A 16,906-nucleotide genomic window follows, 5' to 3' on the forward strand; every position below is an offset into this window, starting at 1 on the left:
ATGAAGCAGGAGAGTGTTTGATGTCCTGGAAGAGTACTTTGCGGAACGCATTCTGGCTCTGGGATACCCAGAGGCCACTGGCGTGGGCCTCGGTTGGCCGTCATATTCCCCGCATCTGAACACATACGACTCTTCTTTGGTGGGCTATATTAAAGACAAGGTGCACATCAGTAACCCAGAAACCACTGCTGAGCTGAAAACAGCCATTCAAGAGGTCATCGACAGCATCGTTGTCCCGACACTTCAGCAGGCCATGAAGAATTTCGCTATTTGTCTGCGCCACATCGTCGCCAATGATGTCGAACATGTCATTACCTAAATCCGAATACCTGTAGCGACGTTTACATGTTGAATAACGTGTGTGCACGCCGTAGTTTGTAACTATTTTACTATTATTTCCATATAGTTCAATAATTGTCACCCTGTTTGTAAATGAAACACGCTAACCACACACAGATACAAGGACTTAGATTAAATTAGAATAGAATAGCAATTATAATAGAATATCACAGAAGCAGAATAGCAAGGCAGCAACTATACATTCATTTGGAGATTATTCCCTACAGTCAGTCAATGACTAGCATTACAAATAAGTATGCTGCGCAAAGGCGAATGGCTTGGAGTGTACCACTGATGTCCTCGCATTTCGAATGGCGGCGGTGGGGGGATCTTATCATGTCTATCTCACTTCCTAATAAAATAATCATAACTTAAATCCTTCTAATTTCTCAATGTTGTTGTTGTGTTGTTGTTGTGGTCTTCAGTCCTGAGACTGGTTTGATGCAGCTCTCTATGCTACTTTATCCTGTGCAAGCTTCTTCATCTCCCAGTACATGCTGCCACCTACAATCTTCTGAATCTGCTTAGTGTATTCATCTCTTGGTCTCTTGATGCCTCAGAACATGTCCTACCAACCGATCCCTTCTTCTAGTCAAGTTGTGCCACAAACTCCTCTTCTCCCCAATTCTATTCAATACCTTGTCATTACTTATGTAATCTACCCGTCTAATCTTCAGCATTCTTCGGTAGCACCACATTTCGAAAGCTTCTATTCTCTTCTTGTCCAAACTATTTATCGTCCATGTTTCACTTCCATACATGGCTACACTCCATACAAATACTTTCAGAAACGGCTTCCTGACACTTAAATCTATACTCGTTGTTAACAAATTTCTCTTCTTCAGTAACGCTTTCCTTGCCATTGCCAATCTACATTTTATATCCTCTCTACTTCGACCATCATAGGTTATTTTGCTCCCGAAATAGCAGAACTCCTTTACTACTTTAAGTGTCTCATTTCCTAATCTAATTCCCTCAGCATCACCCGACTCAATTTGACTACATTCCATTATCCTTTCTGCTTTCGTTGATGTTCATCTGCCGGCCGGGGTGGCCAAGCGGTTAAAGGCGCTACAGTCTGGAACCGCGCGACCGCTACGGTCGCAGGTTCGAATCCTGCCTCGGGCATGGATGTGTGTGATGTCCTTAGGTTAGTTAGGTTTAAGTAGTTCTAAGTTCTAGGGGACTGATGACCTCAGATGTTAAGTCGCATAGTGTTCAGAGCCATTTTGATGTTCATCTTATATCCTCTTTTCAAGACACTGTCTATTCTGTTCAACTGCCCTTCCAAGTCCTTTGCTGTCTCTGACAGAATTACAGTGTCATCGGCGAACCTCAAAGTTTTTATTTCTTCTGCATGGATTTTAATACCTACTCCGAATTTTTCTTTTGTTTCCTTTAGTGCTTGTTCAATATACACGTTGAATAACATCGGGGAGAGGCTACAACCCTGTCTCACACTCTTCCCAACCACTGCTTCCCTTGCATGTCCCACGACTCTTATAACTGCCATCTCCTTTCTGTACAAATTGTAAATAGCCATTCGCTCCCTGTATTTTACCCCTGCCACCTTCAGAATTTGAAAGAGAGTATTCCAGTCAACACTGTCAAAAGCTTTCTCTAAGTCTACAAATGCTAGAAACGTAGGTTTGCCTTTCCTTAATCTAGCTTCTAAGATAAGTCGTAGGGTCAGTATTACCTCACGTGTTCTAATATTTCAACGGAATCCAAACTGATCTTCCCCAAGGTTGGCTTCTACTAGTTTTTCCATTCGTCTGTAAAGAATTCGCATTAGTATTTAGCAGCTGTGGCTTATTAAACTGATTGTTCGGTAATTTTCACATCTGTCAACACCTGCTTTCTTTGGGATTGGAATTATTATATTCTTCTTAAAGTCTGAGGGTATTTCGCCTGTCTCATGCATCTTGCTCTCCAGATGGTAGAGTTTTGTCAGGACTGGGTCTCCCAAGGCTGTCAGTAGTTCTAATGTGATGTTGTCTGCTCCCAGGGCCTTGTTTCGACTCAGGTCTTTCAGTGCTCTGTCAAACTCTTCACGCAGTGTCATATCTCCCATTTCTTCATCTACATCCTCTTCGATTTCCATAATATTGTCCTCAAGTACATCGCCATTGTATAGACCCTCTATATACTCCTTCCACCTTTCTGCTTTCCCTTCTTTGCTTAGGACTGGGTTTCCATCGGAGCTCTTGATATTCATGCAAGTGCGTATCTATCTTACCCCTAGTGAGATAAGCCTCTACATTTCTCAATAAAATGCTATTTGTCAAGTTTTTATTTAATTGTAAAATCATAAGTACAGGGTGTTTTCGTGAGAGTGTTCAAAAATTTAACAGGACATAGATGATGCTCCACCGAACAATTTGAGGTAGGATACCTGTGTACGGGAAGCCAACGAACGGAGGTAATAGGAATGAAACACATTACTGTGTAATTTTTCATTTACATTAGTTACAGTTAACTGCAAATACAGTACCATCATTGATACAATGAACGTACCATCTGTACTGTACCTTCCAAAATGTGCTGATACTGCCGGCCATCAACCTCAATGAAAGCATGAATCGGCGAACAAGATGCTGACTCACACCGACAAATATCCCTGGTGTGTTTCGAATCACATCACAGGCAGCTACAATTCTGGCAACTAATTCGATCTCCTTAACCACTGGGGTCTCATACGCAACTGACTTTAGATATCCCCATAGGAAATAATCAAGAAGATTCACGTGAGGTGAACTCGCAGGCCATGGAAGAGGACCTGCTCTTCCAATCCAGCGACCACGATATACTGTACCGATACTGCTACATCGTATTGCACTGTACGTATCTGAATACCACTGAGTAATTTTTTTCTTTTTTCTGTGGTAAGTTCCTATGGGACCAAACTACTGAGGTCATCGGTCCCTAGGCTTACAAACTACTTAATCTAACTTAAACTAACTTAGCTAAGGACAGCACACACACACCCATGCCCGAGAGAGGATCGGAACCTCCGACGGGGGGAGCCACGCGAACCGTGGCAAGGCGCCTAAGACCGCGCGGGGCACCACTGAGTAATGATTGTGTCTGTCGTTGATTCATGGCACGTTCGGTCATGAGAAAATGTAAATACGATACAACAGAGTCACCTTATCGGAAAGTAAAGTAAACAAAACCTGTATAATGATTTCCTGGAAATCAGACTCGTCCCCCTTGTTTCCTCGCAGGAAATAAAGAATGTACATGTAAACCTGTACGCATACCAGTTTTAAATAAGCTGGAATACAGTTATGCTAGACAAAGCGGTAGACAAGTTTGTTTCTTTATCTCATGAAGCTCGCTGCTCTGACTCCAGGTTCCCTACCTCAAATTGTTTAGAGGAGCATTTTCTATGTCATGTTGCACTTTTGCACGCTCTTACGAAAACACCCTTTGTATAAGAAGATACAATAAAAATGTCATGATAATTAAATCGACACCCTAGCTGCAAACAGGCATTGATATACATCATTGGGGACATGTTGAAAGTGTATGTCCTGACCAGCACTCGAACCCGCAATCTCCAGCTTACATGGCAGACGCTCTATCCATCTGAGCCACCGAGGGCACAAGGGATAGTGCGCCTGCAGGGATTTATTCCTTGCACGCTCCCTGTGAGACCCACATTCCCAACATGTCCACACCACTACATTCGTAGTGCGCCTAATAGAAGTTGACCCCTCACACTCATTACTCGTGGCAGATTAATCTACCTAGTACTGTGCGAGTTGGGGCATAGCGTGGGCGCCAGCACAAGAAGGTCAATGGCCGGGTAGCCATATTTTTAACTATATGTAATCTGCCACGAGTAATGAGTGTGATGGGCAAACATCTATTAGGCGCACTACGAATGTAGTGGTGTGGACATGTTGGGAATGTGGGTCTCACAGGGAGAGTACAAGGGATAAGTCCCTGCAGGCACACTGTCCTCTGTGACCTCGGTGGCTCAGACAGATAGAGCGTCTGCTAAATAAGCATCCGATCCCGGGTTAGAGTCCCGGTCGGGGCACACATTATCAACCTGTCCCCAATGTTGTATATCAATGCCTGTTTGCAGCCAGGGTGTCCATTTAAATATCATTTCATTCTAGAGAAGCTGCACGGTCATCAATGTTATCTGTGCTTTCGGGAACACATACTACCTTCATATAACAAAAATGTCTTTTGCGTGACTTGTACAAATAAATAATGCAAAAAACTGTCCATTTAGTTATCTATGTGATGGACTATCACTAAAGACAAACGTAAATGTGAAAAATATACGGGGTGGTCCATTGATAATGACCGGGCCAAATATCTCACGAAATAAGCGTCAAAGGAAAAAACTACAAAGAACGAAACTCGTCTAGCTCGAAGGGGGAAACCAGCTGACGCTATGGTTGGCCCGTTAGATGGCGCTGCCATAGGTCAAACGGATATCAACTGCGTTTTTTTTTAAAATGGGAACCCCCATTTTTTATTACATATTTGTATGGTACGTAAAGAAATATGAATGTTTTATTTGGACCACTTTTTTCGCTTTGTGATAGATGGCGCTGTAATAGCCACAAACGTATAAGTACGTGGTATCACGTAACATTCCGCCAGTGCGGACGGTATTTGCTTCGTGACACATTATCCGTGTTAAAATGGACCGTTTACCAGTTGCGGAAAAGGTCGACATCGTGCTGATGTATGGCTATTGTGATCAAAATGCCCAACGGGCGTGTACTATGTATGCTGCTCGGTATCCTGGACCACATCATCCAAGTGTCCGGACCGTTCGCCGGATAGTTACGTTATTTAAGGAAACAGGAAGTGTTCAGTCACATGCGAAACGTCAACCATGACCTGCAACGAATGATGGTGCCCAAGTAGCTGTTTTAGCTGCTGTTGCGGCTAATCCGCACATAAGTAGCAGACAAATTGCGCGAGAATCGGGAATCTCAAAAACGTCGGTGTTGAGAATGCTACATCAACATCGATTGAACCCGCACCATATTTCTATGCACCAGGAATTGCATGGCGACGACTTTGAACGTCGTGTACAGTTCTGCCACTGGGTACAAGAGAAATTACGGTATGATGACAGATTTTTTGCACACGTTCTATTTAGCGACGAAGAGTCATTCACCAGCAGCGGTAACGTAAACCAGCATAATACACACTATTGGGCAACGGAAAATCCACGATGGCTGCGACAAGTGGAACATCAGCGACCTTGGCGGGTTAATGTATGGTGGGGCATTATGGGAGGAAGGATAATTGGCCCCCATTTTATCGATGGCAATCTAAATGGTGCAATGTATGCTGATTTCCTACGTAATGTTCTACCGATGTTACTACAAGATGTTTCACTGCATGACAGAATGGCGATGTACTTCCAACATGATGGATGTCCGGCACATAGGTCGCGTGCGGTTGAAGCGGTATTGAATAGCATATTTCATGACAGGTGGATTGGTCGTCGAAGCACCATACTATGGCCCGCACGTTCACCGGATCTGACGTCCCTGGATTTCTTTCTGTGGGGAAAGTTGACGGATATTTGCCATCGTGATCCACCGACAACGCCTGACAACGTCCGTCAGCGCATTGTCAATGCCTGTGCAAACATTACGGAAGCCGAACTACTCGCTGTTGAGAGGAATGTCGTTACAAGTATTCCCAAATGCATTGCGGTTGACGGACATTACTTTAAGCATTTATTGCATTAATGTGGTATTTACAGGTAATCACGCTGTAACGGCATGCGTTCTCAGAAATGATAAGTTCACAAAGGTAGATGTATCACATTGGAACAACCGAAATAAAATGTTCAAACGTACCTACGTTCTGTATTTTAATTTAAAAGACCTACCTGTTACCAACCGTTCGTCTAAAATTGTGAATCATATGTTTGTGACTATTACAGCGCCATCTACCACAAAGCTAAAAAAGTGGTCCAACTAAAAAATTCATATTTCTTTACATACTACACGAATATGTAATAAAAAATGAGGGTTCCTATTTAAAAAAAAACGCAATTGATATCCGTTTGACCTATGGCAGCGCCATCTAGCGGGAGAACCATAGCGCCATCTGCTTTTCCCCTTCAAGCTAGACAAGTTTCGTTCATTGTAGTTTTTTCGTTTGACGCTTATTTCGTGAGATATTTTGCCTGGTCACGATCAATGGACCACCCTGTATATACTGGGTGATCAGAAAGTCAGTATAAATTTTAAAACTGAATAAATCACGGAATAATGTAGATAGAGAGGTACAAATTGACACACATGCTTGGAATGACATGGGGTTTTATTAGAACCAAAAAAATACAAAAGTTCAAAAAATGTCCGCCAGGTGGTGCTTCATCTGATCAGAATGGCAATATTTACATAACAAAGTAAGACAAAGCAAAGATGATATTCTTTACAGGAAATGCTCAATACGTCCACCATCGTTCCTCAACAATAGCTGTAGTCGAGGAATAATGTTGTTAACAGCACTGTGAAGCATGTCCGGAGTTGTGGTGAGGCATTGGCGTCGGATGTTGTCTTTCAGCATTCCTAGAGCTGTCGGTCGATCACGATATACTTGTGCCGTCAGGTAACCCCAAAGCCAATAATCGCACGGACTGAGGTCTGGGGACCTGGCATGACGAAAGTGGCGGCTGAGCCCACGATCATCACCAAACGACGCGCGCAAGAGATCTTTCACTTGTCTAGCAATATGGGGTGGAGCGCCATTCTGCATAAACATCGTACGTTCCAGCAGGTGTTTATCAGCCAGGCTGGGGATGATGCGTTTCTCTAACATATCGGCTTACCTCTCACCCGTCACAGTAGCAGTTTTGCTGTCCAGCGCCATCTGTTGGACATTTTGTGAACTTTGTTTTTTTTTGTTTCTAATAAAACCCCATGTCATTCCAAGCATGTGTGTCAAATTTTACCTCTCTATCTACATTATTCCGTGGTTTATTAATTTTTCAAATTTATACTGACTTTTTGATCACCTGGTATATAAGAGGGCCGTTCAGAAAGTAACCTCCGGTTGATTTAAAAAAATACACCAAGTTAAATAAAAATATTTTAATATATACATCTTACAACTACATCTTTGCACTATTTTTCTACATACTCTCCAAGCGATTGAGGCACTTATCGTATCTCTTCACAAGCTTTGAAACTCCTTCTGCATAAAAATCACCCGCTTGTGCCTGGAGCCAGCCTGTGACCGCATCTTTGACCTCTTCGTCGTCATCAAACCGCTGTGACCCGAGCCATTTCTTCAAATGCATGAAGAGGTGATAATCACTTGGCGCCAGGTCTGGGCTGTAAGGTGGATGGTTGATAACGTCCCACTTGAAGGACTCAAGAAGGGCCGTTGTTCTGCGAGCAGAGTGAGGACGGGGGTTATCGTGGAAAAAAACGATACCGGAAGTCAGCATACCACGGCGTTTGTTCTGTATAGCCCGTCGTAACTTTTTTATTGTTTCACAGTACACGTCTTGATTAATGGTCGTACCACGTTCCATGAATTCAACCAACAACACCCCTTTGGCATCCCAAAACACCGTTGCCATCAGTTTTCTGGCAGAAAAATCTTGCGAGGCTTTTCTTGGTTTGGTAGGCGAATTTGAATGTGCCCACATCTTTGATTGTTCTTTTGTCTCAGGGTTCACGTACTTAATCCAGGTTTCGTCACCGGTCACGATTCTGTTTAACAATGGTTCTCCTTCGTCCTCATAACGTGACAGAAAGTCTAATGCAGAGGCCATTCTTTGAGTTTTGTGGTGGTCGGTAAGAACTTTGGGCACACATCGTGCACAGAACTTACGGTAACCCAATCTTGCTGTCACTATCTCGTACAAGAGAGTCTTAGAAATCTGTGGAAAACCAGTAGACAACTCCGACATTGAGAAACGTCGATTTTCACGAACTTTTGCATCAACTGTCTGAAGGAGTTCGTCAGTCACCAATGATGGTCTACCACTCCTCTCTTCATCATGAACGTTTTCTCGTCCACTTTTAAATAAACGTACCCATTCACGGACAACTCCTTCACTCATAACTCTTGGTCCTTACACGGCACAAAGCTCACGATGAATAGCTGCTGCAGAATATCCTTTGGCTGTAAAAAACCTTATGACAGCACGCACTTCACATTTGGCGGGGTTATCTATTGCAGCACACATTTCAAACTGCCACAAAAACTAAACTAGCGCAGGTACGACGTTCACTCGACCACGGCTTGATGCCGACTGACCTGTTGAGTGCGTGAACGCACAGATGGCGTCGCTACTCCCCCCACAACCCGCACTGTGACCAATCGGAGGTTACTTTCTGAACCGCCCTCGTAAATTTGGTCTCCATGCCAACGATGGTATATGACTCTTCCTTTGTTTGGCCACATAGTGGACAGTTAAGGGCTTAATTAAACGGGTCATTGCGTCTAGCTCTTTTGGATACCTGTAGAAGGGAACTTGTGCGAGCGGGTTGCCGTGCAGAGTGAGGTGGGCGATGAACGGCAGGTGTCGCAGCACGGCGATCCCGCTGAGAGTGTGGACGCGGTTGCAGTGCAGGTAGAGGATGGTCAGGTTGTGGAAGTCGGCCAGCTCGGCGCCCAGCTCCACCAGGAAGTTGTGCGACAGGTTGAGCCAGGCGAGCGCTTCCGGCTGCCACAGCAGACGCCGCGTCAGCGCTTGCAGGCCGCGTACCGACTTCAGCAGGTTATTGCTCAGCCACAGCGAACGCGTTATGTACAGCCTGCACAGCGTAGCGTGCAGACGTCAGCAGACTGCTGCCCGACCACAGCGATAGTGTCATAAACAACGTGCATAATGCAGCACACAGACCTCATCAATTCGTTGCTCAGCCACAGCCACCTTGTTTTATACACTGAAACGCTAAGAAACTGTAATAGGCATGCGTAGTCAAATACAGAGATATGTAAACAGCGCTGCGTCGGCAATGCCTACATAAGACAACAAGTGTCTGCCGCAGTTGTTAGATCGGTTACTGCTGCTACAGTGGCAGGTTATCAAGATTTAAGTGAGTCTGGACGTGGTGTTGGCGCACGAGTGTTGGAACACAGCACCTCCGAGACAGCGATGAAGTTGGGATTTTCCCTTACTACGATTTCACGAGTGTACTGTGAATATCAGGAATCCGGTAAAACATCAAATCTCCGACATCGCTGCGGCCGGAAAAAGATCCTGCAAGAACGGGACCAACGACGACTGCAGAGAAGCGTTCAACGGGACAGAAGTGCAGTCCTTCCGCAAACTGCTGCAGATTTCAATGCTGAGCCATCAACAAGTGCCAGAATACGAACCATTCAACGAGACATAATCGAAATGGGCTTCCGGAGCCGAAGGCCCACTCGTGTACCCTTGATGACTGCACACACAAAGCTTTACGCCTCGCCTGGGCCCGTCAACACCGACATTGGACTGTTGATGACTGGAAACATGTTGTCTGGTCGGACGAGCCTCGTTTCAAATTGTATCGAGCGGATGGACGTGTGCGGATATGGAGACAACCTCATATATCCATGGATCCTGCATGTCACCAGGGCACTGTTCAAGCTGGCAGAGGCTCTGTGATCGTGTGGTGTGTGTGCAGTTAAAGTGGTATGGGACCCCTCAGATGACTCTGACAGGTGACTCGTACGTAAGCATCCTGTCTGATCACCTGCATCCCTTCATGTCCATTGTGCATTCAGATGAACTTGCGCAATTCCAGCAGTACAATGCGACACCCTAAACGTCCAGAGTTGATAGAGTGGCTCCAGGAACACTCTTCTGTGTTTAAACACTTCCGCCACTAAACTTCCCAGACACGAAAATTATTGAGCATATCTGGGCTGTCTTGCAACGTGCTGTTCAGAAGAGACTCCACCCCCTCATACTCTTACGGATTTATGGACATGGTGTCAGTTCCCTGCAGCACTACTTCAGACATTAGTCGAGTCCATGTGACGTTGTGTTGCGGCACTTCTGCGTGCTCGCGGAGGTCCTACACTATATTAGGCAGCTGTACCAGTTTCTTTGACTCTTCAGTGTAAAATACGCGTAACGCAGCATACAGATCTCAGCAGTTTGTTGCTCAGCCACAGCGATCATGCCTCATACATTCCACTCAATGTTGAAAAATGTTCACACAAGGCTGTTGCAAACCACAGCAACCACATCATATACAACATACATAATACGCTACCGATTTCCATTGTGAATTAATCTGGGTGAAGTTAAGTACCAAAGATCGGTCAGAATGGTAATCGGACGCTTTTATAGACCGTGTGGGTCAGGAACTCTAGTTACGGAGCGCTTCAGATAGAACTTGCAAAATATCGTTAGTAATTTTTCTGATCATGCTTTTGTGATAGAGCGTGACTTCAACTTGCCAGGGATTCGTGTGAATTGTTCTGGATGTCTTGTCCGAAAATTACTTTGAGGCAATAGTGAGAGAACCAACTCGTGAGGGTAACGTCTTAGACCTCGTGGCAACAAAAAGACCTGAACTTCCTGGATTAGTTAATGTGGGGGAAGTTATCGGTGATCATAAGGTTGTGATAGCATCTATGACAACGGGCTTTGCAAAGAATTTTAAGAAATGTAGAAGGTATTTTTTCTTAGCAAAAGTGACAGGATACCGAATTTGAGAGAATCTGAACACTCAGCGTCAAATGTCCGGTGGTGAGGACGAAGATGTGGAGAGCAAATGGAAAAAATTCAAAGGCATCGTGCATTACTCTCTAAACAAGAAAGTCCGGGCTAAGATCTTAAGGGATGGGAAAGATACACCATGTTTTAATAGCCGTATTAGATAACTACTACGTAAACAAATCTCAGATTCAGGAGAACTAAGAAAACCTACTTGGCAAACAAAAGCTGAACGAAGCGAAAATGAGCGTAAGGAGAGCAATGAGAGAAGCGTTCAATGACTTTGAAAGTAAAACTTTTTCGATCGGTCTGAGTAAAAACCCTATGAGGTTTTCGTCGTACGCAAAATCAGTAAGTTGGACAAAATCATCTATTCATTAGCTCAGTGACCATACTAGTCGTACGAACGTCAAAATGCAGGTATTGAGAAAACCGATCGCGGAATGGAAAAACAACTACAATCGCTTAGTAGTGGGAAGGCGTCAGGACCAGATGAAATACTTATAGGATTATACAGAGATTATGCGAAAGAACTTGCTCCCCTTCTAGCAGTAATTTATCGTAGATCGCTTGAGCAACGAAGTGTACCTAGTGACTGGAAGAAAGCGCAGGTCATTCCCGTTTTTAAGAAGGGCTGTAGGACAGATGTACACAATTATAGACCTATAAAGCTGATGTCAGCCTGTTTTAGAATTATGGAACAGAATCGTTTGGCCACAGCGAGAGCGCTTCGAAGATGCTGAACAAACTACATTTGCAGACGCTATAAGAGAGGCGTTGTGCATCACAGAAAGATTTACTATTGAAATTTGGAGAGAGCATTTTCCGGGAAGAGACGAACAACATATTACTTCCTCCCACATTCGTCCCGCGTAATGACCACGATGAGAAAAATCGAGAAATTAGAGCCAATACAGAGGCTCACCGGCAATCATTTTTTCCACGTGCCATTCTTGAGTGTAAAAGGGAAGGGGGATTGGTTAGTGGTTCCCGAAATACCCTCCGTCATACACCATTTGATGGCTTGCGGAGTATGATGTAGACGTAGGTACTAAACTCAGCAGTTTGTTGCTCAAGGATTGTAACGTCGTCACATACTACCTGCACGACGTTGCGTATCGATCTCAGCGGGTTGTTATTCAACCACGGCGACCAAATCACATTCAATCCACTCAGTGTTGCATACTGACCTGAACAAGTAGTTGTTCAGCAACAGCACCTTATTCACAGCATGCATAGCGAGACATGCTGACCTCAGAATTTTACTGCTCAGCCACAGCGGCCATGTCACATACAACCTGCAGAACGTTGCAAACTGATCTAGGCAGGTTGTTACACAACCACAGCGACCACGTCATGTACTACATGACTGACTTCAGCAGCTTGTTGCTCCGCCACAATTACGACGTTGTATATTCGCCTCAGCATGTTGTTGCTCAACTGCACCAACCAAGTCACATACAACCTGCATAATGGAGCATACTGACTTCAGCAGATTATTGCTCAGCCACACTTACCATATGCATAAACATCCTTGCACAATGTAGCATACTGACTTCAGCAGGGAGTTACTCACTCACAGTGACCACCTCACATACAACCCACACAACACTGCATATTGATTACAGCAGGTTTTTGCTCAACCACAGTGACTGTCATACAAAACCGGCACAATGTAGCATTCGGACCTGAGCAGGTTGCTGCTCGGCCACAATGACCACGTCACATACAATATGTAAAAAAATAGCGTACTGACCTCAACAGGGTGTTGTTATTCATCCTCAGCCATCACGTCACATAGAACCGGCACAACATTACATACTGACCTGAGCAGTTTGTTGCTCAGCCACAGCACAAACTGTATTTCCTGACAAAAGATAGAGAAGCAGCCGTGAAATGGCCGTTGCTCTTACTGACGATAAAAACCACAATTTACTTTTAGAAATTTGCGAAACAATATGGTGTCTGTTACATCCTGTTCGTCACGCAGACAGTATTTTGCATGAAAATGTTCCACAAAAAATCATCGTTATACGCATATAAAAAAAATAATTGTATAACCTCGGTTCCGACAGTTCCGAAACCTGTACAGAAAATTGGAACATCATTTTCGCCCTTTTTATTGCTCATGAAAACCACACATTGCAGTTGTACTACCATACAGCGAATCCTACAGAGGTGGTGGTCCAGATTTCTGTACACACCGGTACCTCTAAACCCAGTAGCACGTCCTCTTGTATTGATGCATGCCTGTATTTGCCGTGGCATACTATCCACAAGTTCATCAAGACACTGTTGGTCCAGATTGTCCCAGTCCTCAACGGCGATTCGGCGTAGATCCCTCAGAGTGGTTGGCGAGTCATGTCGTCCATAAACAGCCCTTTTCAATCTATCCCAGGCATGTTAGATACGTTCATGTCTGGAGAACATGCTGGCCACTCTAGTCGAGCGATGTCGTTATCCTGAAGGAAGTCGTTCACAAGATGTGCACGATAGGGGTGCTAATTGTCGTCCATGAAGGCGAATGCCTCGCCACTATTCTGCTGATATGGATGCACTATCGGTTGTAGGATGGCATTCACGTACCGTACAGCCAATTCGGCGCCTTCCATGACAACCAGCTGCGTACGTCGGCCACACAGCTGGGAACCTCCGCCTTGCTACACTCGCTGGACAATGTCTCTAAGGTGTTCAGCCTGACCGGGTTGCCTCCAAACATGTCTCTGATTATTGTATGGTTGACGGCATATACGACACTCATCGGTGAAGAGAACGTGATACCAATCCTGAGCGGTCCATTCGGCATGTTGTTGGGCCCATCCGTACCGCTTGGCATGGTGGTGTGGTTGCAAAGATGGACCTCGCCATGTGCGTCGGGAGTGAAGTTGCGCATCATGCAGCCTATTGCGCGCAGGTTGAGTCGTAACGCGATGTCCTGTGGCTGGACGAAAAGCATTATTCAACATGGTGGCGTTGCTGTCGGGGTTCCTCCGAGCCTTAATCCGTAGGTAGCGGTCATCCACTGCAGTAGTAGCCCTTGGCCTGAGCGAGGCATGTCATCGACAGTTCCTGTCTCTCTGTATTTCCTCCATGTCCGAACAACATCGCTTTCGTTTACTCCGAGAGGCCTGGACGGTTACCTTGTTGGGAGCCCTTCCTGGCACAAAGTAACAATGTGGACGTGATCGAACCGCGGTATTGACCGTCTAGGCGTGGTTGAACTACAGACAACACGAGCCGTGTACCTCCTTCCTGGTGGAATGACTGGAACTGGTCGGCTATCGGACCCTCTCCGTCTAATAGACGCTGCTCATGGATGATTGTTTATATCTTTGGGCGGTTTTAGTGACATCTCTGAACAGTCCAAGGGACTGTGTCTGTGATACAATATCCACAGTCAACTTCTACCTTCAGGAGTTCTGGGAACCGGGGTGATGCAAAACTTCTTTTGATGTGTGTAGAATAAGAGAACAGATTCTCAAGTATCCCGATACTTCCTTGTAGAAAGTTTTGCAAATTATTGATTATCAAGATTCTTGTGACAGTGCCGTAGACAGTTTTCAATCAGTGGACATTCGTGCTGTTGCGTCTAGCAATAGCATTGCACTGTCGCTTAAACTGGCCGCTTCTAAGTCGAGCGCACAGCGGCCCTCCCTGGCTCAGCAAATTTATGTATTCACTTAGTCTTCATAATTACAGCCTATTATCTGAAAAGCTAAAGTAGGCCACACAAAATATATTTCCTTGGATAGCAATAAATTTATGTATTGATTATTTATTTCTGATAGTTAATTTTTTTAATACTACAACTACTTCTACTTTATGCATTAACTATTTACTTTCGATGCTAAATTTTTTTAGTATTACGACTACTTCTACTAATATTAAATTGCAATAAAACCCTTAAGCAATTACCCAACTACTAAGCATTACAGAATCTGTTCTCTCCTTTTTCATTAATGTTGGTGCATTTAAGTTGTAGATGTTTGTTTCCGCTACTGGATTCGCCCTCGTACTATCCCGGTCAAGAGCCATTGTTTGTTGGATTCCATGGGTGTCGGACAGCACGCCAACAGCATTTCCATTATAGCAAGCAACTCCACCCATCACCGCTACGTCTTGAAGTCTACCTCTCCATGAGATGTTACACCAACGCAATGTAGATTCGGTGGTCGTCTACCTCAGTTATCTTCTCTCCAGCCTGGATAACAGAAAGCTGACTTATGGTCTTCCTTGGCCTTCCTGAATACTGCGGCTGCAGTATCGTCCACGATGCATCAGATCGACTCGCTCCTTAGTGCTGCTTTGGGATCCAGCGCCATAAATACCTGACCTCCATTACCCCAGCGTATGTACTGGGGTACCCACACTGCCGCAGGCGCAGCTATCATTCACGTATTTTTTGATTTTGTACAGATACGTAGCATACGGCCCATGGCCAGTCAGTAATGCATTAATACACTCTATGGGTTAAGAAATCTCATTTTTAATCCCTCCCTGATGTTGGGGAGAAATTCGTATGTTCTCCTGCCTGTGCCTGGAGTGTCCCATTCATATTGCCACAGTTGTAATATGCGGTCTTTTATTATCTTTTTCGAATTGCCGTCAGTTCCAAGCACCATTCGTACTTCCATTTGATTGCCTTTCTTTAACCAGTAAAAGACTCTCCTTTTCCTAATTTCCAAGTCCAGTGGGGACATTCCTAGAATTACTAACACTGCATCATTCGGGGTAGTGCAGTTAGTCTTAGCAGCACTCCTCGTTGAACTTTTCTCACTAATGAGGCTGGCTTCACTAGCTGCAGTCTATGAGCCCAAACGCTCGCACCATATCCTACGACTCATGCTAATACAGATTGGTGGTATACTCTGACTGTTTTCAAGGGAAGCCGAAATTTCCTATTATCAATTTTATTCATTACGTTGGTACGTTTCCTGTCTGCTTCCTCTACATGACGTGCAAAGTTGTGATGTTCGTCTAGAAATACCCCTAGATATCTTGTTACTGCGCTTCTCCTAATCGTTATATCATTTAATTTTATTTTAGGGTTTCTTATTAGGTTCCTTTCAACAGGAGGTACGGTTGTTTGTGAGGTGCTAGTGGCAATTTAACACTTCGACTCCAGCCCTCAAGTTCATGAAGCGCCACATTACATTTGTCTTCTAAAGCGTGATTAGGTATGATGGGTATATGTTCGACGATAATGTACTTCTCTCCTGTAATCCCATGCTATAAGACAGTGTGTCATCACAACGTGCTTGCACAGCGTATCTAAGGAAAATGATTCATCTCTTCTGGCAGAAACCTGCTTCAGTAACTTCTCCAATATTTCCACTTCTGTTCGAAGATTGTTCCCTTTGAGATGGATTCTATCTACGTCTCTGCTCTTCCACTCTAGTACTACGTTTTTTATGCTTTCATAAATCTGTTGCGCATCTGTTCCGGTCTGTACTTTATTGTTTACTTCTTTGTAGTAGGTGTTTGTTTCCTGTTACGAACTGGCTCTGAGTCTCGTTTGTTGTGTCTTCTCATTCGGTATTCGTGAATCTTCTTTTTTTCTTCTGTAGGCAGTTCAGGATTTATGCTGTCGCATTCTACATACAACTGCCTAGTTTGTGTCAGCAAATCCTGATCGCCTGTATCATATATCACTTCTATATCCGTCTCTGATCTTTCTTCTCTGTTATACCACAACGTTCAGAATTTTCGCCAAAAACTTCCTTCCTGCTTTTTCGTAGGTACATGATCTCCTGTGTGGAATGCTTTGTGTCGAATGATATTTCTATGGTACTTACTGCTCAATTTTTGCCACAAATTCCTCGCTCTTTCTCCCTTCTTCTCCTCGATGGTGATTTATGTTTCTTACGTAGACAGCGTTTGATAGTGTCATTAGAGTCCTCATTG

At 44.4% G+C, this 16,906-nt stretch overlaps 1 protein-coding gene across 1 annotated transcript in view; it reads right to left on the minus strand.

Annotated features, from left to right (window-relative positions):
- Positions 1 to 16,906, minus strand: part of LOC124593904 — a 92,103-nt gene that overhangs the window by 1,410 nt on the left and 73,787 nt on the right. The window contains exon 5 of the mRNA XM_047132255.1: positions 8,808 to 9,104. Within this exon, the coding sequence (XP_046988211.1) occupies positions 8,808 to 9,104 (297 nt within the window). The remainder of the gene's footprint in view (positions 1 to 8,807; positions 9,105 to 16,906) is intronic.

Source organism: Schistocerca americana, chromosome 2 (assembly GCF_021461395.2).
Source record: "Schistocerca americana isolate TAMUIC-IGC-003095 chromosome 2, iqSchAmer2.1, whole genome shotgun sequence".
Taxonomy (NCBI): Eukaryota; Metazoa; Arthropoda; class Insecta; order Orthoptera; family Acrididae; genus Schistocerca; species Schistocerca americana.